This window comes from Trachypithecus francoisi, unplaced genomic scaffold (assembly GCF_009764315.1).
Source record: "Trachypithecus francoisi isolate TF-2019V2 unplaced genomic scaffold, Tfra_2.0 Lachesis_group8, whole genome shotgun sequence".
NCBI classification, from domain to species: Eukaryota; Metazoa; Chordata; class Mammalia; order Primates; family Cercopithecidae; genus Trachypithecus; species Trachypithecus francoisi.
Window position 1 is genome coordinate 18,508,134 of NW_022681473.1, and position 26,394 is coordinate 18,534,527.

Here is a 26,394-nt window from a genome sequence, read left to right on the forward strand (position 1 = left end):
TTCTCAGTACCACAACACCTGGAAAATTACTAATAACAAGATTCTATGTGTGTGTGTGTGTCAGTATATTGAGGACACGTGCTGCTATCTTCTCCCTTCTGGAGGCTGTCCTGTCCAAGGCCTTTCAGATAGGCACCCAAGGCACATGAGCATGTGTTCTCAGATCCAGGGCTGCTTATCACTTGGTTTGCATAGATGGAGTGGACCCTTAGTTCAGACTCAATCATCCCTCCCTGCCTTCCTCCCTTTCTGCCTTCATCCCTCATCAGGATAGTCAGAAAAATGATCATTATTGTACCACTCTAAGTTCACTTTATGAATATTACTGTCTAAACCACATGCTCATTTGTTTTCTCTTTTTTCCCCTTCTGTCAACCCTAGGGGCAGGTAAAGGCAGATGAAATGAAGTTCATATTTGATAGATTAAAAACTGGGGAAGCAAGAAGGGAAATAAACTCCAGTTTATAGAGTTTCAGCTTCCTGTTGTTTTCATAGGCCCTGATGACCGTTTGTGAAGACTCAGGTGCAGGTTCCTGGTTACAATAATAGCAGTTACTATTTAGGAGCTTGCACCATGGCAGGCATTTTATACATCATCTCTTCTAATCTCCCAAATTATTTGAATGTGTATGTTTGTTCTAAGTTGAGATCTAGAGATTTTGTTTTGCAGTGGCATCAGGACTCAAACCCAAGTCTTATTAACTCTAGAGCCCATATCTTTTATTCTTCTACTGACCTGCCCCTATCTCTGATTACATTGCTTCTAAAACATGTCAGAGAGTGGCCAAAGAGACTGTGAGGCCATATTTTACCTTCAGCCCAAACCCTACGTACTCAGAAAATATGCCGCTCAGAAAATATTAGCTTGCAAAAAGAGAATCAATTTAATGGTGATTTATATAAGCTAGAAACAAGTTGTGTGCCTGAATGTTCACGATTCCCCTCTGCTACGCTCCCTCCATCTTAATGCACCATTTAGGTTTCCTTAACAATAAAAGTTTTAACATTGCTTTTAATTAGATGAATTAAGAATGTTCTCTGATGTTATCACTCCCTCCCGCCCCCCTATCACCTCCAATTCCCCATTGCTGTGAGAGCACTGTGATTTCCATGGTAACAGGACTACCAGCCAAGGCTGATGCTCACTGGTTGGCCTGGTCAGAGGAAAGTTATGGGCAGTCCATCCTGGTATGGTGGGCTCTATGGGGCTTTCCAGGGAGTTAATTTAAAAGCAACAAAGTTAGCTAGAAGGCTCGAAGGAGAGCGCATTATTAGAGCCATAGAGTCCCCTAGTATTTCTTAAAAGAGACCTAGCTCTCCCCACAAATGAGAGAATGCCATCTCTCCTGCTGCCCCAAGTTCTCAGGCATGAGTTAAGAGTCATCCTGTTCGAAAACCAAACACATCATGTTCTCACTCATAGTCAGGAATTGAACAATTAGATCACTTGGACACAGGAAGGGGAACATCACACACGGGGCCTGTCGTGGGGTAGGGGGACGGGGAAGCGATAGCATTAGGGGATATACCTAATGTAAATGACGAGTTAATGGGTGCAGCACACCAACATGGCACATGTATACATACGTAACAAACCTGCACATTGTGCACATACACCCTAGAACTTAAAGTATAATAATAAAAAATATATATATGGAAAAAAAAAAAAAGAGTCATCCTGTTCCCAGCCTCACCACCTCCTTTCCTCCCTGTAATTTGTTTCTCCCTGGATTTTGTTATTCTTGGTAACAAATTGTTTCTCCTCCCATTCTCTTTTTTCCCTCTTTTCCTCTACCTAGAGAGTTTTCAACGTCCTTTACCCGATGCCTGCCGACCAGCGGAGACATGTCAGTATCAACTCTGCCCGTTGGCTGCCTGAGCCAGGGCTTGGCCTGGCTTATGGTACTAACAAAGGAGACCTGGTGATCTGCCGACCAGAGTAAGTGGCTTAAAGTGTGGGAGTTGAGGGATCATTGGGGCCGAGGACTGGGGTAATCAGTATTCACCAACTGGGGTCTTTTAGATGGGAAATGTCAATCCATCTAGAGCCTGCCTCATTCTCAGCGCCACTCCTTAAAGGGCCCTCTTCCCACAGAGGCTGGTAGGATTAGCTCCCCATTGCACATTTCATCCAGAGACTGATTTAGTGATCGTGTTTTCTTGAATCTAAAGGGAGTAGTTTTTTGTCTTTGTTTTCCCTTGTTCTCTGTTTTCCTAGTGATACTAAAGTTTCTCTGCAGTCAAAAGCATAGATATCAAAGATTCTTTTTTAAACCCTGTTAGAAAAATTCAACAGTTGGTCTTGGATTTGAGTAAATGCCATAGACTTTAACTTAAAAAGTATTGGAAATAGGTATTGTTGAAACCCTAAATGGTTAAGCCACTGATCTCTAATAGCTGGATTCTGTCTTGCGTGTTTTCCTTTCTGCTTGGAGCTCTAGCTTATACTAGTGAAAGCAGACTGAAAAGCTCAATTTGGGGCTGGGCACGGTGGCTCACGCCTGTAATCCCAGCACTTTGATAGGCTGAGGCGGGCACATCACGAGCTCAGGAGATTGAGACCATCCTGGTCAATATGGTGAAACCCCGTCTCTACTAAAGTACAGTTAGCCGGGCGTGGTGGCACGTGCCTGTAAGTCCCAGCTACTCGGGAGGCTGAGGCAGGGGAATCGCTTGAACCTGGGAGGCAGAGGTTGCAGTGAGCTGAGATCATGCCATTGCACTCCAACCTAGCGACAGAGTGAGACTCCGTCTCAAAAAAAAAAGAAAGAAAGAAAAAGAAAAGAAAAGCTCAATTTATAGTCAAAGCAATTATTATCTGGTCTTGAAGTAGGGAGTAGGAGGGGATTTGTGTCTGAAGTCCTGATGACACCCCTTCCCCTTCCTCTGGCTTTATGGAGGTCAGGGTTTCTCCAGGCATTCATTCACTAGAGACCCTGGGAGTCAGCCGGGTCTGTCATCAGTTTCCAGCCCCAGCCAGGTGGAGAGTGTGAAGCTCTGCTTCACTGCAGGTCAGGCTGATTGCTGCGTGGGACGCTGCAAAGTTCCAGTCGACTAAATGCCACTTCTGCCTCCAGGCTGTCCTCATGTTGACCTCCACCTGGTGCACAGTCTTTTCCCAGAGTGTTCTGCAGATCACAGAGTGTGGTGTGACAGTTCCAGCAGGGTCTCTGGTTATCAGAAGTGGGAAGTGTCCGTGTTGCGTTTTGATGGGACCCTTGATAGTTTCTCCTAAAGGATGTACTTGGGTCAGCTCCTGTGGCCTGGTAGGGAACTGCTGATTGGGTCCTTATCGCTGATTAGGCTGAGTTAGCTCAGTGGCCCAGGAGAAAGGAAACCTGGTTCTTGGGGCAGCTCTTGCATTCCATTTTGAATTTTTTGAGCCCCTCCCAAAGACAGACTACTGTCTAAGCCTAGCCTGGTCAGGCTGCGCTTGGAGCTGCAAGAATGTTTTGTGTTGCAAGCCACTTGCTCCAGAGAACATCTTTCACCATCTCCAAAGCGTCCAGAGAGCATTTTCATTATCTCTTTGGGTCTCTCAGTTGCTGCCCTTTCTCTGGCCTGTCCGTAGTCCCAGGATCTGTCCTGAAATATTCCTTTTCCCCAAAGCACATGACACTGATTGTCTTACCTCTTTTCTTAACAGTTCATAAGCGGAATCTAATAAGCATCTTTTCCAAAACTGGCACAGAATTCTGGACTATGATTCTACTCTTACTTACACCTCAGTTACAAGTCTTTCTTTCCCTGTTTCTCCGAGACCTCTTTCCTCAGGAGTGTTGTTTTGTCTGTGGCTTCCACCACTAACTTTTGTCCCAGCAAAATTTCTAGTCCTCTCCCTTGCAAAAATAATCTACACCCAGTTTGTTGTGGCCTCACAGAGGTTTTTATGTCTGAAACCCCAGCCTACCTACTTTGTGTCAGTCACAGTCACCTCAGCCAAATATGAAGCTGACTTTGGTTTCTGTTTTCTCTTTTCTCCCCATGTGTTGTCTCCAGCATCCCAGAGTCTCAGCTGACCTAAGCCATCTTGGGCTGCCTGGGGAACTCTCTTACCCACCAGGAACTCAAGCCTCTTCCCTGAGTGACATGGCATTAGCATTGGACACATTGAACAGTGTCCCGTCACAGACCAAGTTGTGTTGGACTAAGAGAAAACTAGTTTAGCCCATTTTTTTTTGGGGTACTGTTTGTCCTGACTTCTTGGGTCAGGTTGGCAAATGCCTCAAGCCTTAGGGCCCAAAATGTAAGGGTACCGTATAAACTGGATATGGACGTGACTGAAGTTCTTCCAAGCTTAGGCAAGGAAGACTGTGTGTGAGCAATAGACACCTAAGGAAGTTAAAACTCCTCTGAGGCCTCCTAACAGATTGATGACGGAACTAGAATTCCTCACTTTCCTATCCAGAGCCCTTTTCACTCAAAAACCCCTTTAAAATTCTGACGCAAGCGATGTACTGTCTTCCACAGAAAAATATGCCACAAGAACACACACATACTTTTGTAACTCTTTAAGACCTCAGGTAAACAATGCAGCTTTGGATCGTGTTGAGACATTTCAGCAGGTCAGCATAGATGCAGGGGAATGAGGGGATCAGTGAGCACGTTCATGTCTTTTGAGCAGTCTACGGATGAGTCGTCTCCCGTCTCAAATGAGGAGAACAAATAGGGAAGTAGGAGCTTAGGGTTCTTGTGTTTCTCATAGGCAGCTGCCTATCCCTGGGTGATACAGCTCCCTGGCACACCCATTCCCAAGGGCACAGGATCCAGCCAGCCAGCTGGGCCAAGATTGTAGCCCTCCCTCCAAAACAGGTGGCTGTCTGCCTTTGTCCCAGGCACAGGCAGCTGCACCCCATTTTGTGCTCTCAATACTGCTCTTGATTTCTCCTCCATTGTCTTCGCCTCAGCACTCTCTCCAAGCATAAAGACAGAGGAACAAGTTCCTTGGGCATCTCTTGGTGGTACTAAAACCCCACTTGGCAGTAGACTAAGGCCTTCAAAAATCCTCATCTCTCCAAAAGAAGGAATTCTTAGGACAGGCAAGAAGACAAACAACTGGCCAGTCAGCCACTCTACAAAGCCATCCCAGGCGCTGATAACGCAGTCACCCCGCCCTTCCTAGCAGTGAGGCGCTCCCTCCTCCTCTGCTCCCCTATCTGCACTTTGTCCAAGCTGCTGCTGTGCCTCTGGCTGCCTGCCAGCCAGCCAGCACCCCCACTGAAAACCATGGGGGGTGTGAAGTGCCAGGTTGATATGAGGGGGTGCTTGCTTACTTCCGGCCTCATAAACCAGCCCTACAAATGGGGCAGGAGGAGGTGCTGGCAGAAAGTCCACTGCTTCTCAGAGTCAGCTTAAAGGACAGAATCAAGGAACTCAGGGCAGAAGAGAGGTGGGCTGAGACTATGGGCATCTGGCCTGTTGGCCAACTATGGGGCTCCTGACAAGGCCCCAGCTCTGTCCCTTCTGTAATCATGGTAATTAGAGTCAAGTATCATCACCCAGGGAGGGGAAAGCATGCCTCCGAATCAAAAGGGAGCCAAAATTGCCGTGGAAACCACATCTTTCAGGCAAGGCTCTAAGAGCCAGGTGCTAGCTCTTTCCCGTGCTGCAGAGACACCAGGCATCTTTGGTCTGATCCTCTGCAGCCATGTCACTGATAGATGAAAGAAAAATGTTATTGAAGGGAATGGTCCCTAGAAGTTGGGAAGTTCACAGCCAGAAGTTCTGTGGAGAGAGCATCGTGACCACTGTGAGAGCTCAGGTCTGTTCAGGGAGCCCTGGAAGGTCTCAGCATGAGGAAGTGGTTGAGCCAGGCCCAGAAGCACAGCTTCCAGATGCTGTGGAGGAAGCCAGGTGTGAGGTGGAAGCGCGCTGGAAAGGCTGGCCCTGATTGGACTTCCCAGCCTTCCTCCTCCCTTCGTGTGTTTGTCTAGCTCCCAGGAAGAACCCAGAGCAAACAGTGACTCATTTACCCTCACTGAGACCCAAGAAGACAACAGGACATGTTGGGATCATTCTTTAGCTCACAGACAGTCAGTGACAGTGGGTATTGAAAGCTAAGAGTTTCAGGCTGGGCACGGTGGCTCACGCCTGTAATCCCGGCATTTTGGGAGGCCGAGGTGGGCGGATCACCTGAGGTCAGGAGTTTGACACCAGCCTGGCCAACATGGTGAAACCCCATCTCTACTAAAAATACAAAAATTAGCCAGGCATGGTGGCGGATACCTGTAATCCCAGCTACTCAGGAGGCTGAGGCAGGAGAATCGCTCGAACCCGGGAGGCAGAGGTTGTGGTGAGCTGAGATCACACCATTGCACTCCAGCCTGGGCAACAAGAGTGAAACTCCATCTCAGAAAAAAAAAAACAAGCTAAGAGTTTCAGTAGCCAGAGAGGGCGTCTCCAACTCTATCCTTGGTACAGTGCCTAGAATTGAAACCAAATCCATGAGCTCATTGTAGTCCAGCTCTCTGACCACAGAAAGTAAAGCAAATCCTGGCTTAGAATTAGACCTGTGTGTGGGGAGCAGAAAGGACTGGGATGGGGAGGCATAGTGGAGCAACACATCTGAGACAGGAAGTATGGCCCCTGTTCTGTTGGCAGTGGACCTCTTCAATCAATAGCCAAGGTCACAGCCCTGAGCCGAGGATGCTCTGTGCTGCTGCCTGGATGGAAAGCATTCGAGGGGACCTTTTGGCCACCAGCATTATGCTGACAGTCTCAGCTCAGACAGCAGGCCTTCTTGTGGCCTCTTTTCTGAGATAGGAAGGAACGTTCCGGGTCAGGAAGTACGTGGTTTGTTGTAGGTCTGATGTGAACAGTTTGTTGTCACTAACCAGCCCTGGCTAGCAAGAATTCCAGAAGAGGGATTTGGTGGGGACCCATGTGGTATTGCAACCTGTCAGTACATCTTGACAAGTTTGTAAATCAGTCTTCCTGGCAGCCAGCTTCACATAGTATCTAATACAGACAGGATTTGCTCACCAAAAACAGTGATGAGTTTGTTTTTGGAGGCCTCTTCTGTTACTTCTGACCATTTACCTCTTCCATAATGTAAGGTAGCCTTTTCTCACCTTTGCACTCTAATGCCCATCTGGTTCTCAGATAATCCCCAAACCCCACAAAAATGGCTGTGTAGAAGAGGAAGGATAAACAGTTGGCCCTTGGTATCTGCAGGTTCCACATTCATAGATTCAACAAACCATAAATCAAAAATATTTTTGGAAAAAATAAAACAGTGAAAATTAACAGTACAATTAGGCTGGGAACGGTGGCTCACACCTATAATCCCAGTACTTTGGGAGGCTAAGGTAGGCAGATTTTTTAGCCCAGAAATTTGAGACCAGCCTGGGCAACATGGTGAAACGCTGTCTCTACAAAACAAAAAACAAAAAAAAAATTAGCCAGTCGTGGTGAGGCACGCCTGTAATACCAGCTACTCAGGAGGCTGAGGTAGGAGAATCACCTGAGCCCAGGGAAGTTAGGGCTATAGTGAGCCATGATCACACCACTGCACTTCAGACTGGGCAACAGAGTGAGACCCTGTCTCAAAAACGAAAGGAATACAAATAGACAATACAGTATAATAACTATCTGCATAATTTACATAGTATTAGTGCAAGTAATCTAGAGATGATTTTAAGTATACAAAAGGATATGGATAGGTTGTGTAGTAGGGACTTGAGCGTGCATAGATTTTGGTGTCCACAGGGGGTCTTGGAACCAATTCCCCAAAGATACCAAAGGACAACTGTACTGCTTTTTAAAGAGGTGGCCTTTGGAATGACAGCAACTCCACAGCCTGACAGGCCCCTGGAGCCTGGGAGAGATTGACTACAGGGCAGTGAAAGGAAGAGTACTTTTGTTTGGCTGTGGCTCTTTCCCTTCAAAGAAGCAAGTAGTATTCTCGCAGGTAAAGCCTAATCATAGTTACCCACTAAAGACAGATTTGGGCTGGGCGTGGTGGCTCACGCCTGTAATCCCAGCACTTTGGGAGGCCAAGGTGGGAAGATCATTTGAGCCCAGGAGTTCAAGATAAGCCTGGGCAACATAGTGAGACCCCATCTGAAAAAATTTATTTTAAATTTTTAAAATTTTAAAAAGACCGATTTGGGCTGGGCACAGTTGCTCATGCCTGTAATCCTAGCACTTTGGGAGGCCAAGGTGGGCAGATCACTTGAGGTCAGGAGTTTGACACCAGCCTGGCCAACATGGTGAAACCCTGTCTCTACTAAAAATATAAAAATTAGCTGGCCATAGTAGCACACACCTGTAATCTCAGCTGCTCGGGAGGCTGAGGCAGGAGAATCGCTTGAATCCAGGAGGCAGAGGTTGCAGTGAACTGAGATCATGCCACTGCACTCTAGCCTGGGCATCAGAGTGAGACTCCATCTCAGAAAAAAAGGCAGATTTGGAGGCTCAGTGTCTGGTTTTGTTGCCTTTTACCTGAGGCAGTACAGCCTCCTGGGACCTCCTGGAATACAGTCCCTCATCATCCAGGCCCTACCGGGTCTCTGTCCTAGCCAACACCCATGTTTAGGAAGGAAGCACCTCACAGCATCCTATAATCCACTCACTTGGGGATGTTTGCTCTTTATGGAGGTAAGTTCTGTTGTTAAAGGAGGGTGATCTAGGCCCCTAGGTTAAATAGCTCAGGCTACCCCAGGGGCAAGAGCCTGCACTGTCTTTGTTCCTGAGGCCTCTGCTTTTCTTTTTCTTTTCTTTTTTTTTTTTTTGAGACAGAGTCTCACATTGTCACCCAGGCTGGAGTACAGTGGTGCAATCTCAGCTCACTGCAACCTCTGTCTCCCGGTTCAAGCAATTCTCCTCCCTCAGCCTCCCGAGTAGCTGATACTATAGGCGTGTGCCACCATACCCAGCTAATTTTTATATTTTTAGTAGAGATGGGGTTTCACGGAGTTGGCCAGGATGGTCTTGATCTCTTGACCTCGTGATCTGCCCGCCTCGGCCTCCCAAAGTGCTGGGATTACAGGCGTGAGCCACCGGCACCCAGCCAAGGTCTCTCTTTTAAAGACTAGGCATGCCCATTGGGCAGAGCTGTCCATGGCACTATATCTCTCCAGTGGGCCTCACATTTGCCATCTTAGTTCCTTTCTCTGTGTCTGAAGAATACTCAGGACCCACTGCCTGCATCTGTTGTTGCTATTTTTTAGCTGTCTCTTAGCTCCAAGGAGGAGCCAGTTAGGCTAGTCAGGGGGAAAGGAGAAGCTAAACCCACCATTCCAGCCGTTTAGGCTATTAGAGATTTGTCTGAATTGCCCCAGCACTGAGCATCCTGATGAAGCCACAGCTCTGGTCTTGGTCTCAGCTCAGCCCCAGGAGAGAGAAAGGATGGGCAGCCACAGTCCACAAAGCCAGGAGTTTTAGGAGCTCTTATCCTTCCCTCTCTAATGCCTTTCACCTTCTTCTACACCCTTCCCAACTGATTTTTAGGGCCTTAAACTCTGGTGTTGAGTACTACTGGGACCAGCTGAACGAGACGGTCTTCACTGTCCATTCCAACAGCAGGAGCAGCGAGCGGCCTGGGTATGTTTGGGAAGTAGGCAGGGAGCAGCTGGCTGGAGGCCCGTCCCTCCTGCTTTTGATGAGCTCTTAAGCAGTGCCTTCAGCGTCCTCTAGGGCTCTGGGTCCCTCCTCAACCAGAGCAGCGCCTCCTTGATCTTTTGTGTACAGTTTCATTTAAGAAAAGTGTTGTATGGCTAAGAAAGAGAACAAAAGCTCTGCTCTCAGAGTCTTGCTGTAGAACCACCCCCTCACCCTCTCCCATCCTGGCCATGGTGCCTGGGCACACTTGGGTGAGGAGAGAAGATAGGGCCTGAAGAAGGATGCCGCCCCATGAAGTCTGCTCCATGGCCCAGGCTCTTCCAGATGACTAGGACCTCAGGGACCAAGCTGCCCAGGGCTGTAGCCCAGGGACAAATCCTCTTGAGGCACCCATTAGAAATCTGGTACTGATCCTTTCATCACTTAATTCACTAATGAAGACTGGAACAAAGTGCTGAGTTGTTGATAAACCCAAAGCAATTGCTACTTCCCCTAGGAATTGCTGAGCATAGCTGGAGGAATAGTCCCAGAAGCAACTAGAAATATGAGTGTCTGGTGATAGTCTCAAAAGCCCTGGGCTGCCTCTGCTGCCAGCTCCAGCTGTTCCAAGGCAGTGCCTGGGACATGTCCAAGGAAGGGGGATGCTAGCATTGGCCAGAACCTTCCTTGTAGGACAGCCTGTGCTCCCTACCTGCAAGGGTCTGTTTTCAGAAGGCCCTGGAAGGAGGATCCCAGAGCAGCCTGTCCAGGAGTTCCAGTCTTGGATGGGCGTGGTGGCTCACGCCTGTGATCAATCCCAGCACTTTGGGAGGTGAGGCGGGCAGATCACGAGGTCAGGAGATCGAGACCATCCTGGCCAACATGGTGAAATCCCTCTCTACTAAAAATACAAAAAATTAGCCGAGCATGGTTTTGTGTGCCTATAATCCTAGCTACTTGGGAGGCTGAGGCAGGAGAGTCGCCTGAACCCAGGAGGCGGAGGTTGCAGTGAGCTGAGATTGTGCCACTGCACTCCAACCTGGGTGACAGGGTGAGACTGTCTCACCAAAAAAAAAAAAAAGAGTTACAGTTCTTTCCCTCCAAAGTGGAGCTCTCAGTTCTCTTGGAAATTCAAGAATTCAAAGTGGAATCTTATGAGCATACAGTTGGAAGGAAGGTAAAGCTAAAGAGAGAAAGGACCTTCTTCCAGTGCTCACTCTTTATCCCGTGATCTCAGCTGCTGGCCTCCTGAATTTCATTAGTGTCTTTTCATATCAGCCATCTCTACAGCTCCTCCCCACTCCCCGACAGGGGCCTGTTGTTGAAGGGCATGACTGAGCCAGGGTTGCAAGATTGGATGTTTCTGTGGCCTTTCATTGTCCCAGGGTATAGACTGACCTTGGGAGAGAATGGACACAGACAAGTTAACCACCATCAAGAGGCAGTTGCAGGAGCACAGGGCTTCTCTTAGCCAGCAGGACCTGGCCCACACTGCCCTGAGGATTGGCACAGAGCCAGCAGAGTGCTGTGTGGGGCACTGTCCCAAGCCCCACCTGACTTCAGTCTGTTTTTCTCTCCCTAGAACCAGCAGAGCCACATGGAGGACAGACAGAGACATGGGGCTGATGAATGCCATTGGGCTGCAGCCCCGGAACCCAACCACCTCAGTGACATCTCAGGGCACCCAGACTCTGGCCCTTCAGCTGCAGAATGCCGAAACACAGACTGAGAGGGAGGTGCCGGAGCCAGGGACAGCCGCCTCAGGTCCTGGTGAAGGTAGGAGCCATGTGGTGCTGGAGTGGGTGGGAGAGGGACCCTAAGACCGTGTGAGTGCCACTTCCCACTCAGGATGCATACCCCCTCCCATGTCTGGGTGATGCCCACCTGGTGGCATTAAGAGCCTTCTCAACAGTGACATGGTTTCCCTGAGCTGGTTCACTCTTGCAGCTCGCCTCAGCTCCCACCAAGTACGCTGACCTCCCTCTCCTCTAAAATGTGAGGACCCAGGCTCTTTTTCCCAGAGAGAACACAGAAAGCCTGGATTGAAAGGGTTAAAGGGAGACTCGCTCCTGCAAGCTGCCATTCCAGAGAAGTGCGCCCCAGGCTTTAGCTTCTGGGGCCAAACCACAGCCTAGCTTGTCGTCCCCCTACCAGTGTGGCAGATTTGGGACTGCCCCATGGGAGGACCTCTTGCACTCCTGTCACACCTGGGGCTCATTGCCATTTTGGCTGCAGCCTGGCATAACATCAGCCCCTTCCTCTCACCTATTTCAGGTGTGGCTCTGCCACACTCAGCCCTGACTCTCTGTGCCAGCCTCACACTTTTAAAAACCAATTAGCACTTCCCAGCAGCAGAGCTCGAGCCACTTAGGAGTCCGTCAGCAGCTGTGTTAAACAGGCTGTTCTCACTCAGTTGCTATCCTCACCACCTACCCCCAGCCCCCTTGCTGGTCGTAGCTCCAAACAAAGCAGCCTCCAAACAGACACATTTTCTAAGTCTGTGTTGAGCCATTTGCCCAGAAGAGACCATGGGAGAAAAAGCCATGGTGCATGTCAGGCAAAGAATAATAAACATACCTGTCACCCCAGGGAACGGCTTTCTATACCGCAGTGCCCCTCAGGGTCTTGCATGGTCACTCTCAATGCCATGAACCAGGGTCTTGCATGGTCGCTCTTGATGCCATGAACTGAGAATTTTCTTTTTTTTTTTTTTGAGACGGAGTCTGGCTCTGTCGCCCAGGCTGGAGTGCAGTGGCCGGATCTCAGCTCACTGCAAGCTCCGCCTCCCGGGTTTACGCCGTTCTCCTGCCTCAGCCTCCCGAGTAGCTGGGACTACAGGCGCCCGCCACCTCGCCCAGCTAGTCTTTTGTATTTTTTAGTGGAGACGGGGTTTCACCGTGTTAGCCAGGATGGTCTTGATCTCCTGACCTCGTGATCCGCCCGTCTCGGCCTCCCAAAGTGCTGGGATTACAGGTTTGAGCCACCGCGCCCGGCTGAACTGAGAATTTTCAAAGTGAAGTCCCTCTTTGGTCTGTAGCACAGCCCACCTCCTGCATGTGTGCTAGGTGGAAGCCCCTCACTGGGGCCATGACCTTTAGGTGGTGCTGGCTGAAGCAGCCAACCTTGGCTGTGAGCCTCTAGGAGGAGGTGGTGGAAGGCTCCTTCTGCCATCTTCAGGCCCTTTTTTTGCAGGTTTCTATGGACTCTGAGCTGCTCCGGAGTCCATTAGGCCTATTCCAGGAAGCCTGAGGGCCAGGCAAAAGGGAACCAGCATAGGCTTCTCCAGTGGAGCCAGCAGGCCAGCCCTCTCTCTCAGTAGGAGGCAGACCTCTCAGAGCTCCCAGTAAACCCTGACAGCGGAAGGAGTTTGGAGAGAGGGGCCAAAAGAAGGCAGCCCCTTTTTATTTTTATTTATTTATATTTTTCTTGAGACAGAGTCGAACTCTGTCACCTAAGCTAGAATGCAATGGTGTGATCTCGGCTCACTGCAACCTCTGCTTCCCGAGTTCAAGTGATTCTCCTGCCTCAGCCTCCCAAGTAGCTGGGATTACAGGCATGTGCCACCATGCCCGGCTAATTTCTGTATTTTTAGTAGAGACAGGGTTTCACCACGTTGTCCGGGCTGGTCTCGAACTCCTGACCTTGTGATGTACCCGCCTAGGCCTCCCAGAGTGCTGGGATTAAAGGCCTGAGCCACCATGCCTGGCCTCTTTTCTTATTTTTTGAGAGTGCAGTGGTGCAATCTCTGCCTCCCAGGTTCAAGTGCTTTTCTCTGCCTCAGCCTCCCGAGTAGCTGGGATTACAGGCGCCCACCACCACTCCCAACTAATTTTTGTATTTTTTAGTGGAAACAGGGTTTCGCCATGTTGGCCAGGCTGGTCTTGAACTCCTGACCTCAAGTAATACGCCCACCTCAGCCTCCCAAAGTGCTGGGGTTACAGGCGTGAGCCACCGCGCCCGGCCAGCCCCTTATGTATGTTTGTAGTATGTATATATGTATACATACATAGCAGTCACTGGAAGAGAGTGTTGTTTGTTTTGTTTTGTTTTTGGGATGGGGTCTCACTATGTTGCCCATGCCCTTTAACTCCTGGGATCAAGAGTCCTCCCACCTTGGCCTCCCAAAGTGCTGGAGTTACAGGTGTGAGCCACCACACCCAGGCCTTTTTTTTTTTTTTTTTTTTAATTTAAAACAGTCTCAGCAGGGTGTGGTGGCTCACACCTGTAATCCTAGCACTTTGGGAGGCTGAGGTGGGCAGATCACTTGAGATCAGGAATTCAAGACCAGCTGGCCAACATGGTGAAACCCTGTCTCTACTAAAAATACAAAAATTAGCCAGGCATGGTGGTGGGCACCTGTAATCCCAGCTACTGAGGTGGCTGAGGCAGGAGAGTCACTTGAACCTGGGAGGCAGAGGTTGCAGTGAGCCAAGATCACACCACTGCACTCTAGCCTGGGCAACAAAGCAAAACTCTGTCTCAAAAATAATAATAAAAATAAATAAAGACAGAACCTCAGTTGGGCACAGTAGCTCACACCTGTAGTCCCAGCACTTTAAGAGGCCAAGGCAGGAGGATCCCTTGAGTCCTGGAGTTCAAGACCAGCCTGGGCAACACAGCAAAACCCTGTCTCTACTAAATATACAAAAAATTAGCCGAGCATGGTGGCACGCATCTGTAGTCCCAGCTACTCTGGAGGCTTGAGGCAGAAAGGTTGCTTGAGCCCGGAAGGTGGCGACTGCAGTGAGCTGTGTATGTGCCACTGCACTCCAGCCTGGAGACAGAGCAAGACCCTCTCTCAAATATGAATAAATAAATAGAGTCTCACTCTGTTGCTCAGGCTGGAGTACAGTGGCGCCATTTTGGCTCACTGCAGTCCTGAACTCCTAGGCTCAAGCGATCTTCCTGCCTCAGCCTACTGACTAGCTGGGACTACAGGTGTGTGCCACCATGCCCGGCTATTTTTTTTTTTTTTTTTTTTTTGAGACGGAGTCTCGCGCTGTGGCCCAGGTTGGAGTGTAGTGGCCCGGGTTCCCGATCGCTCACTGCAAGCTCCGCCTCCCGGGTTCCCGCCATTCTCCCACCTCAGCCTCCGAGTAGCTGGGACTACAGGCGCCGCCGCCAGGCCCGGCTAGTTTTTTTTTGTATTTTTAGTAGAGACGGGGTTTCACTGTGTTAGCCAGGATGGTCTCGATCTCCTGACCTCGTGATCCACCCGCCTCGGCCTCCCAAAGTGCTGGGATTACAGGCTTAAGCCACCGCGCCCGGCCTATTTTTTTTTTTATCATTATTTTTTTTAGAGACAGGGTCTCACCATGTCGCCCTGGCTGGTCTTGAACTCCTAGCTTCAAGCAAGCCTCCCTTCTTGGCTTCCCAAAGTGCTGGAATTACAGGCATGAAGCACTGCACCCAGCTAGGCAGCCCCTTCTGATTTGATTTCACTGAGCTTTTACCATATATCAGGCACTTGGGCTGTGAAGACAAATAGGCCTCTCTGTCCTTCCATGGGGAGCTCACAGTCTAGAGAGGGAGATGGACGCCTAAACTGATAATTGTTTTAATGTGATGAGGACCTCCGGAGCACAGAGGAGGAGGGGCTATGCCCAGCTTGTGGGGCTTAGGGGAGACTCTAGGCTCAGGAGGTGGCCCTGAGCCTAGTCTTCAAGGATGACTAGGAGTCAGGTGAAGTTGGGTGGTGGGGAAACATTCCTGGAGATATGTCTCAGCACATGCAATGGCACCAAGTTCAAAGACATGTTACTGCATAAAGGACCACTAATTTGTGTTCATGGCATGTCTGGTGCATGTGGAGAACTGAGGCTGGATGAGTGGGGAGGGCAGGATACTGGGGCTGATAGATGACATGCTGGGGCTCTGGGAGCAGGAGCTGCCACCTTCAGAAGTATGTCTGCTAGTGTTTCACCTCCCAGAGAATTCTCTGCTGTTTTCTTGGTTAGCATGCAGCCCATTTCTGGCTTTTAGTCAATTATAAGTTCCTTTCATTCTTTTTGGGGGATGGGGAGAGGGTGTGGCAGAGGGAAGGAGCTCTTTTCCCTGGTTTTAGGAGGCAGGACCTGTATCCTGCCCCACTATCCCCTCCTTCTGTAAAGTAGAGTGGGTGGTAGAGGATGGCCCCAGCTAAGCTGAGGCTCTGGTCAGCGGGAGCAGCAGGCAGAGTGAGACCGGGCAGCTGGCTGCTTCTGCCTGCCTGCATCCCTGCATGCTCTGCCTAGACTCTGCACCCTCAGCTGTTCCACACACCATACCCCTTTCAGAAACCAGTCAGGGCAGGGGAGGTGTGGGTCAGAAGGTATGAACACTTGATGGATGGGTGTCAGTGTCCAGCCTTGTCCTTCCTAGGGCAAGGAACCTTGCTCTGAGGCAATCATACCACTATTCTGCTGTCAGACTCTTCAGGGGAGCCCAGGGATCAGGGCTCTCTTTGGGCCCAGATTTCACCATGCAGAGGCAGCTGGCAGGTTTTGTATTGACAAAACCAGAGCTGCAAGAACATGGATAACCAAACCCTCTGGTCAGGGAGTTCAGCTGTTCTGGGCTGGGCTAGAAGGGAGATCCCACCTGCACTCACACGTATACAGGCACCGAGATTTATTTTGTTTTTTTTTTTTTTATTTTTTGAGACAAGATCTCGCTCTTCCATCCAGGCTGGAGTACAGTGACACAAACACGGCTCGCTGCAGCCTCGACCTCCTGGGCTCAAGGGATCCTCCCCACCTCAGCCTCCTGGCACATGCCACCACACCTGGCTAATTTTGTTTTGTTTGTTTTAGAGACAGGGTTTCACCATGTTGCCCAGGCTGGTCTCGAACTCCTGGGCTCCAGCGATCCTCCTGCCTCGGCCTCCCAAAGTGCTGGGATTATAGATGTGTGCCGCCACACTCAGCCACCCAGATTTATTAATGTGGGAAGCCTGCTCTGCTTGTAGTAATTGCTGTTCTGTGGCCTGCCCCTACCCGCTCCCCTTGGCCTTTTTCTGTCAGCACCAAAGGGCTCCTAGGCTACTTCTAATTTTCTTATTCTACAAAAATTTCATTGAAATCCATTCTGCTCTTTCCAGGCCTTCCAGGAGGAGCCCTCCACGGGGGTATTTGCACGCGTCAGCTTTTTTGCGTGTTCAACTTTAATAAGAGTTTGATTTCTCCCAGAATTTGACCCTACAGCAAGCTTTCCTACCCTGCTGGCCAAGAGGGTAGCTCGAAAAGGGAGGGAAGCATTTCCTGGGCTCCCCATTGGCTTCCAGCACTGATATAGTGCCTCCCTAGCTTGCAGTGGGCATTCAGGGCAAGCATGGAATGAATGAGTTGAGCTGAGCTGAGGCAGGGCCCTGCCTCCAAGCATGGCTGTGCCCCACTATTTGGAGAGCACCATGGCTGTGCCTCTGACCCGTAGCAAAGGTCATCTGAGCCTCTGTTTTGTCTGGTGAAGATGGTAGGTAGACCAGCAGCAGTAGCCTGGGCCCTGGGCCAGGGAAAAGCAAATGTGAAGAGGGAGGGGCTGGAAGACCAGTACTCCCAGAGGTCAGGAAGGGCAGCTCCTCTTATGACTCTCTGAGCCTCAGTTAGCTCTTCTCTTCTGGCAATGAAACCTCTAGAATTAAATATGGTTGCAGGGCATGGTGGGAACTTGTTGATTCTACCCTGGCCTCTGCAGAATTCTAGAGTGCACCTTAGGACTTGCCAAGGAAGAGACCTCATGTGAACTCTAAATCAATTTCCTATTTTCAAAGACAAAAACAGATGCTTTTGCTACAGAGAAGACCGCAGAATTAACCCCCTGTCTGCCACGGTGCCTGGATCCCTGGATCCCTGGATCCTTGACTGTGACTGCCATTTCCCTCTAGCCCTGGTGTTTTTTCTCTTGAAGAATGTACCAGCTGCCCTCTGTTGCTCTTAGCCTTGGCTTAGAGTTCCCAGGAGAGAAGCATAGCTCATAGTTCTGTAGGCTGAAGTTGTCCACATCCAGCCCTTGGGGGGAGCCATTTGTTTGTACATTTTTAAATCTTCCATTCATTCTTTTTTGAGTACTTACTTTGTGTCTGGTATTGTGTTAGGCATCATGAATTCAAGGGCACTGTGGAGGGAATTACATTGAGATGAATCCGTTGTGTCTCTTCCCTCAGAGAGCAAGTCCAGAGAGAACTAGACATATAAATGCTTCTCCAGTGGCTCATATCTGTAATCCCAGCACTTTGGGAGGCTGAGGCAGGCGGATCACAAGGTCAGGAGTTTGAGACCAGCCTGGCCAATATGGTGAAACCCCATCTCTACTAAAAATACAAAAAAAATTAGCTAGGCGTGGTGGTGCGTGCCTGTAATCCCAGCTACTCAGGAGGCTGAGGCAGGAGAATTGCTTGAACCTGGGAGGTGGAGGTTGTAGTGAGCCGAGATCTCGCCACCGCACTCCAGCCTGGGCAACAGAGCGAGGCTCAGTCTCAGAAAAACAAAATAAAATAAATGCTTCTCCTGCAATGAGGCGGTTACAAGACCAGTTTTCCAAGCATCCTTAAGTCTGGAGCCCCTGTGAGGAGCCTGGGAGCCCTTTTATTCATCCATACACGTATTTGACAAATACACGCCCTGTGTAAACTCACGTGTTAGACTTGACTCAAAAGTGAATACAACTTGAGTCCAAGACCTTCAGGAACTTATAGGCCAGAAGAAAGATGCCACAGCCACGGGGAGGTGTGAAGCACTGTGAGGCCCCAGAGAAGGAGCAGCCCCTTCCAGCTGGGGGACCAGAGAGAACTGGGTGGCAGAGGAGACAGGACAAGAGCATGGCACAGTGTGCACAGTGTATGCCCATCTGTGCAGCCAGGGAGCAGGGCTGCCGGGTACCTGCAGGAATGTGGGGTCAGGGCAGGAAGGTCTGCAGCGTGATAAGGGCCTGGCCAGAGAGCCCTCAGATGTCAAGCTAAAGAGTTTTGACTACTGTGAGGGCTTTTGCAGCTTCGGATTTTAAACAGGGTACAGACTTAACAAGAGCTCAATTCATCAGAGCTGAATTAGGATGGTAATGGCAACAGTGTGGAGACTGGATGGAAAGGGAGGAGACTGGTAGCAAGAAGCCCAGTTAGGACACAGTCACAGCCATAGAGAGGGGTGGCCAGGCCTGGAGCCACAGGCAAGCAAGCAGTGGGCTCAGACTTGAGTGCCAGCAGCAGGGCCTCCCCCAGAGCCTGGGAAAGCCCATCCGGGGATCTCTGGGGGCTTGGCTGCAGCAGCACCCATAGGGCCCCAAGGGAGCCTGTTTTGCCTCTGGTAATCTACTTGAAAAGAGCTGAGCTGGATGTGGTGGCTCATGCCTGTAATCCCAGCACTTTGGGGTCCAGGTGGGCGGATCACAAGGTCAGGAGTTTGATACCAGCCTGGCTGGCATGGTGAAACACTGTCTCTACTAAAAATACAAAAATTAGCGGGGTATGGTGGCACATGCCTGTAGTCCCAGCTACTCAGGAGGCAGGAGAATTGCTTGAACCCGGGAAGTGGAGGTTGCAGTGAGCTGAGATCGTGCCACTGCATTCCAGTCTGGGCGACAGAGCGAGACTCTGTCTCAAAAAGAAAAGAAAAGAGCTGAGAGTTCACCAGGCACAGCGCCCGGCACAGTGCACTCCAGTGCCAGCAGGCCTCAGGCCAGCCACGGCACGCCCCAGATCATGCTGTGAGGGCTTCAGTGCACAGAGTTCTTAGAAAGCAATGGGGCTACAATGGGCACGGGGAGGGCCCCGCCTCCCCAGGCAGCCCTTGACTCCCAGGGTAGAATCTCTGTGAGCACCAAGGCCGTAGGTTGACCTTTTTCTCTTTACCCTCTGCCCCACTGTTAGAAGGCTTTAAACCCTGAAGATAGGGTTGACCCAGAACTCTGAGAGCCCTTTAGGTTTTCTCTCCTTCTGCCCTGGGAGCTAGAGCCAGGCGTCCCAGGAGGAAGTGGCGAAGGGCAGCCACCTTGAGGGATGGAGGGCAGTGCTTTATCAGGGGATCTCCAGAAAAGCAACAGAGAACATAATGCTGAGGAAGATCATCTAAGACTGGGGCCGGGCGCAGTGTCTCACCCATGTAATCCCAGTACTTTGGGAGGCCAAGGCAGGAGGATTGCTTGAGCCCAGGAGTTCAAGACCAGCCTGGGCAACGTGGAAAACCCTGGCTCTATAAAAAGTACAACAAATTAGCCAGGTGTGGTGGTGCTTGCCTGTACTCCTAGCTACTCGGGAGGCTGAGGTGGGTGGACCGCTTGCACCCGACAGGCTTAAGCTGCAGTGAGCGGTGTTTGTACCGTTGCACTCCAGTTTAGGTGACATAGCGAGACCTGGTCTCAAAAAAAAAAAAAAACCCTGTAGAAAGAACTAGAAGCATGAGGCTGCCAAGTACTAGCAAGAAGGGTGAGCGATCTCTTTGGGCCTTAGATGCCACCAAGCTGTGAAACCAGCTGGCCTGGAAATCCAACTCTAATGAGGCAGGCAGAGAGAAGGGAATGGATGGGGTTAGGGGAGCAAAGAAAGTCTCATAAAAATAGCTGGTGGCAAGTACCCCAAAAGGAAAGAAAACTCACCATCAAAACCCCCAAAACTGCAAAATCCAAAACAGTAGCTGATGGAGACAAATCAGTAGTTCAGTGGAGTCATCCCTTGCAGCCTGGGAGCCTTGATCATAGTTGGCCACGGTCTTAGCCTGGTTCTCACCCTACCAAGAGCTGAGCAGAAGGCTGGAAGGGAGGTCCCACAGGGACAGAGCTCCACTGCTGCAGACCCCAAGTTAATTACAACAGGCACTGTTGACCAAGTACCTGGGCTGTGTGTTCGCTCCTTTTCTCTCTCTAGCACTGTGCAAGGTAGACGGTAGGGATTTTTTCAAGGTCACCCAGCAAGCAAATGACAGAGCTGAGATTTGAGTCGAAGTCTTTTCTGTTCCCACACAAGTGAATGCTCGGGCCTTTCTGGAGAGGGGGTGGTAGACAGATGCTGCTTTCCCTCCCCAGACCTGCATTTTGAAGCCTGGGGCCTGTGCTGGTCAGTTCACTCTCTCCAGGGAAATACGGCATCAGGCATTGAGCCCCAGAAGAACAGTAACGGGGGAATAGCTTGTGAAGACTAGGGGGTAGAGGGAAAGAAGAGAAGGAAACAGCCCTTCCAGGGAACAGTTAAAACTCTCAGCTTCTGACCAGGCGCGGTGGCTCACGCCTGTAATCCCAACACTTTGGGAGGCCTAGGTGGGCAGATCGCCTGAAGTCAGGAGGTTGAGAGCAGCCTGGCCAACATGGTGGAATCCTGTCTCTACTAAAAATACAAAAAATTAGCCAGATGTGGTGTGAGCTTGTAATCCCAGCTACTCAGGAGGCTGAAGCAGGAGAATTGCTTGAAACTGGGAGGCGGAGGTTGCAGTGAGCCAAGGTTGTGCCACTGCACTCCAGCCTGAGTGACGAGCAAAACTCCCATCTCAAAAAACAAATAAAGGCTGGGTGCAGTGGCTCACTCCTGTAATCCCAACCCTTTGGGAGGCTGAGGCGGGCTGATTACCTGAGGTCAGGAGTTTGAGACTGGCTTGGCTAACATGGCGAAACCCCGTCTCTACTAAAAATACGAAAATTAGGCCGGGCGCGGTGGCTCAAGCCTGTAATCCCAGCACTTTGGGAGGCCGAGACGGGCGGATCACGAGGTCAGGAGATCGAGACCATCCTGGCTAACACGGTGAAACCCCGTCTCTACTAAAAAATACAAAAAAAGTAGCCGGGCGAGGTAGCGGGCGCCTGTAGTCCCAGCTACTCGGGAGGCTGAGGCAGGAGAATGGCATAAACCCCGGAGGCGGAGCTTGCAGTGAGCTGATATCCAGCCACTGCACTCCAGCCCAGGCAACAGAGCGAGACTCCGTCTCAAAAAAAAAAAAAAAAAATACGAAAATTAGCTGGGCGTGGTGGCGGGCACCTGTAATCCCAGCTACTCGGAGGCTGAGGCAGAAGAATGGCTTGAACCTGGGAGGTGGAGGTTGCAGTGAGCTGAGATCGCATCATTGCACTCCAGCCTGGGCAACAAGAACAAAACTCCATTTCAAAAAAATAAATAAATATGGCCGGGCACAGTGGCTCACGCCTGTAATCCTAGCACTTTGGGAGGCTGAGGAAGGTGGATCACCTGAGGTCAGGAGTTCGAAATCAGCCTGGCCAACATGGAGAAATGCTGTCTACTAAAAATACAAAACTTAGCCAGGTATGGCAGTGCATGCCTGTAATCCCAGCTACTCGGGAGGCTGAGGCAGAAGAATTGCTTGAACCCAGGAGGCAGAGGTTGCAGTGAGCCAAGATCACGCCACTGCACTCCAGCCTGGGCGACAGAGCAAGACTCTATCTCAAAAAAAAAAAAAAAAAAATAGGCCAGGCGCGGTGGCTCACACCTGTAATCCCAACACTTTGGGAGGCTGAGGCAGGAGGATCACGAGGTCAGGAGATCGAGACCATCCTGATTAACATGGTGAAACCCCGTCTCTACTAAAAATGTAAAAATTAGCCCGGCATGGTGGCGGGCACCTGTAGTTACTTGGGAATGTGAGGCAGGTGAATGGCATGGACCCAGGAGGCGGAGCTTGCAGTGAGCAGAGATAGCACCACGGCACTCCAGCCTGGGCAACAGAGTGTGACTCCATCAATCAATCAATCAATATAAAAATAAAAACTATCAGCTTCCTCAGGGGCTTTGAGGAGGTAACACAGAACTATGCTGAAGGAAGACAGCGTTGTAATGAAGCAGAGCAGACTGTTTCCCTTTCGGCCACACCCATAAGGTACTTACTCTCTTTCCAGAGAAAGGGTGGCACACCCCAGCCCAGCCCTAGGTCTGCTGAGTTTCCACAGCAGGGAGCAGGCAGACAAAGCCAGCTGTCTGAACCTGCCTCCTTGTACGCTAAGATGCCACTGGTACTGAGAGAGCTCATTGAGGCCAACCTGCTGCATTCTGGGCCAGTGCTGCCTCTTAACTGGCCATTCTAGGCCTCAGTTTCCCCACCAGGAAAACAGAAATATGGATTGTGATCATTTTGGGAGTTTTGTCTAGCTTTCAAGAATCGGATTGGTTTTCAGTGATGGAGGGAGTCTTCCTCTATCCTGCGTTTAGCCAAGAATCCCCCAGCTGCTACCAGTGGCTGCCCACCTGCCTTAGAAGCCCAGACCAGCAGCCAATTCGCTCTCTCTCCTGCTTTGTACCTGCCAGGTGAGGGCTCAGAGTATGGTGCCAGTGGAGAAGATGCGCTCAGCAGGATCCAGAGGCTGATGGCAGAGGGCGGCATGACGGCCGTGGTGCAGCGGGAGCAGAGCACCACCATGGCTTCCATGGGCGGCTTCGGCAACAACATCATCGTCAGCCACCGCATTCACCGCAGCTCTCAGACGGGCACTGAACCTGGTGCCGCCCGCACCTCCTCACCCCAGCCCTCCACCTCTCGGGGACTGCTCCCAGAGCCCGGGCAACTGGCAGAACGAGGCCTAAGCCCCCGGACAGCTTCCTGGGACCAGCCTGGTACCCCTGGGCAGGAGCCAACCCCACCACCCCTGCCCTCCTCCTCCTCCCCTGTCCCTGTTCCTGTTTCCCTTCCCAGCGCTGAGGGACCAACCCTCCACTGCGACTTGACCAACAACAACCACCTTCCGGATGGTGGCAGCAGCAGGGGGCACTCTGCAGGCCCTAGGGGAGAACCACGGAACAGGTAGAGACAAACACTGCACTGGTGCCTCCCCTCGAACCGCCAAGCAGAAACCGGACCTCACAGCTGACTGGGAACTGGATGTGCGGAAGAGCTGCTGGCTGCATCAGGGAACAGGAGGAAGAGGGTCGGGGTGGAGAGGTCAGTCAGTGGGCACGAGACAGTCGAATGGGCAAGGCATGCCTCGGGGAACTAGAACCTTCGAGGATATAGAGCCCAGGAGAGCCACACTGTGGGCTTAATGTGAATGGAGGAGCAAGTGGGTATCTCTGCCAGACACCCCACTTTCTCCTAGTAACATGGGCTCAGGGGACTCAGCCCTGGACAGGGAGCCTCCAGAGAGTGAACAGTCTTCCAGATCTGGGCCAATCATCCTGGACAGAGGCGCGCGAGGCAGCTTTGCCCTGTCCACCTGTTGGGTGGGCAGAGCCACCAGGAGCCCAGAAACAGGAGGAATGGCCTGGTCCCCAGAAACCACCTCCAACTCTGAGCCTTCCAGAGCTTCAGCCTCTCTTCGTCTTACCCCACTGAGACCAACAGGGGTCAGGCCAGGCTCCCAGATTCCTGAGGACAGGGACTTCAGCATTACTAATGGGGGGCTACTGTGGGGTAAGGGGGCAGCCTGCTTGCCTGATACAGGATGGGGTCAAGAGACAGTGGGCAGGTCCTCACTCAGGAGTGGGGGGTGTAGGCTGGCCGGCCCCCAGGGCTTGTCCACCAGTCTCCTCTTCCCCCCAAGGCCCTCAGAGCAGCGCCTGTGGGTGTCAGTATTACCTGAGCCTAGGCCAAAGCTAGCCCAAGGCTGGGGAAGGGGAGGAGACTCCAGGTCAGAATGTGAGGTCTCAGTCTGTGATTTAAGATGTTGCATGTGGACTCTTAACTGTACGTGTAGTTTCTAGTGGAGAAATCAAGGCTCTGATCATTTTGTTTTTAGTATGAAAATGTGATTTCCTTTCTGTTTGTAACTCATCATAGAAACATTGTGGTGGGAGGAGAGGGGATAGTCTACAGCTAACGAGGGAAACACCAAAGATCACATCATTAAAATGATGACATGCCCCTCGCCAGGCTCCTCTCTCTTATTTCCACGGAGGATGGGGGAGGGTTGGGGATTGGGAAGTGAGGGGCATTGAACTGGGCCAGGCCCACGTTCCCCCAGCACCGTTTCTGGTGCTCTTCTAGTGGGGTGCGGTGGACCCATCTGACCCCTTCACCAGAGCTGGTCAGGTAAGGGTTGCCGCCTCTACTTGTTACCACTTCTCTGTACGCCACAACTTCCTGCTTCCCTGAGGCCTGCTACAGACTGGGGCCACCTTCCAGTGGCCGGGTGAGTATGTAGGAAGGAATGACAGAAGGCTGTTCTTCCTAATAGCTTCCCACCCAGGACTACAGGCCTGAAGTGATGTAACTGGCCAGAAAGCTGGATTCCCCCAAATCCTGGGAAATCATGCACAGCAGGTGTCCAGCCTGCCAGGCAGGCAGTGGGGCTTGGTCCTATCTGCAGGCAAGGTGCCAGTTGCTAGCTGTTAAGGTCTTCCTTAACTGTGTCTTCCCTACAGTGGCCGAAAGGCCTGCTCTATTCGTGGGTTTTGACTGCTTGAAAGCTTCCAGCTGGCCAGGCGTGGTGGCTTACACCTGTAATCCCAGTACTTTGGGAGGCCAAGACGGGTGGATCACTTGAGGTCAGGAGTTCGAGACCAGTCTGGCCAACATGGTGAAACCCCGTCTCTACTAAAAATACAAAAAAATTAGCTGAGCGTGGTGGCTCGCGCCTGTAATTCTAGCTACTGGGGAGGCTGAGGCACAAGAATCACTTGAACCTGGGAGGAAGAGGTTGTGGTGAGTCAAGATCATGCCACTGCACGCCAGCCTGGTCAACAGAGCGAGACTCTGTCTCAAGTGGGAAAAGGATATTTGCCCCAAGTCTTCAAGAGCTATAATGGAAAATCCAAGCAGTACCAGGGCTTTTTGCCAGCAGCACGTACTTTTGAGGTTTTTGTTTGTTTGTGTGTTTGTTTGTTTTGTGCACCCAAATCTGTCCCTGATGCCATGGGGCACGCAGAATTCCAAGTTCTGCTCCAACAGAGACAAAACCAAAAGATAAGTTGGCAAGCAAGAAATACAAAACCATGGCAAGATTTAGGAAGACTCATTTTCTAGAAAATTATGATGGCCGGGCGCGGTGGCTCAAGCCTGTAATCCCAGCACTTTGGGAGGCCGAGACGGGCAGATCACGAGGTCAGGAGATCGAGACCATCCTGGCTAACACGGTGAAACCCTGTCTACTAAAAATACAAAAAACTAGCCGGGCAAGGTGGCGGACGCCTGTAGTCCCAGCTACTCGGGAGGCTGAGGCAGGAGAATGGTGTAAACCCGGGAGGCGGAGCTTGTAGTGAGCTGAGATACGGCCACTGCACTCCAGCCTGGGAGACAGAGCCAGACTCCGTCTCAAAAAAAAAAAAAAAGAATTATGTATAACAGTGGACTCTGGACTGAAAGACACATCACTTAGCTGTGTGACTTTGGGCAAGCCATTTGCCTTTTCTGGGCTTCATTTTCCCTTGTCAGGATGCGGGCTTGTACTACACAACCTCAAAGTTGCTTCTAGTTCTGTACTCTGGAATCATTCAAGCCCAGAGAGCACACAAATGGTTAGGACAGGCTTCCTTTCGGAGGTGGGATTTAGACACCTGTAGTCCCTGAGTACTTTGGAGGCTGAGGCAGGAGGACCACTTGAGCCCATGAGTCCAAGTCCAGCCTGGGCAACAAAGTGAGACTCTATCTCTTTTTTTTTTTTTTTTTTGAGATGGAGTTTCGCTCTTGTTACCCAGACTCGGGTGCAATGGCACAATCTTGGCTCACCGCAACTTCCACCTCCTGGGTTCAAGTGATTCTCCTGCCTCAGCCTCCCTAGTAGCTGGGATTACAGGCATGTGCCACCACACGTGGCTAATTTTGTATTTTTAGTAGAGACAGGGTTTCTCTGTTGGTCAGGCTGGTCTCAAACTCCCGACCTCAGGTGATCTGCCTGCCTCGGCCTCCCAAAGTGCTGGATTACAGGCATGAGCCACCGCGCCCCGCCGACCCTATCTCTTAAAAAAAAAAAAAAAGTGGGATTTGAGCTAAGCATTGAAGGATGGAAGGAAAAAGG

General features: G+C 50.9%; 1 protein-coding gene across 9 annotated transcripts in view; it reads left to right on the forward strand.

Annotated features, from left to right (window-relative positions):
* AMBRA1 (autophagy and beclin 1 regulator 1) overlaps nt 1-24,308 on the forward strand; it is a 204,240-nt gene extending 179,932 nt beyond the window's left edge. For all 9 annotated transcript variants that reach the window (XM_033204164.1, XM_033204168.1, XM_033204166.1 and 6 more), the window contains 4 exons: nt 1,800-1,939; nt 9,451-9,543; nt 11,123-11,316; nt 22,754-24,308. In XM_033204164.1, coding sequence (XP_033060055.1) covers nt 1,800-1,939; nt 9,451-9,543; nt 11,123-11,316; nt 22,754-23,250 — 924 coding nt within the window. In that variant the 3' untranslated portion in view covers nt 23,251-24,308. The remainder of the gene's footprint in view (nt 1-1,799; nt 1,940-9,450; nt 9,544-11,122; nt 11,317-22,753) is intronic.
* Nucleotides 24,309-26,394: the final 2,086 nt, after the last annotated feature.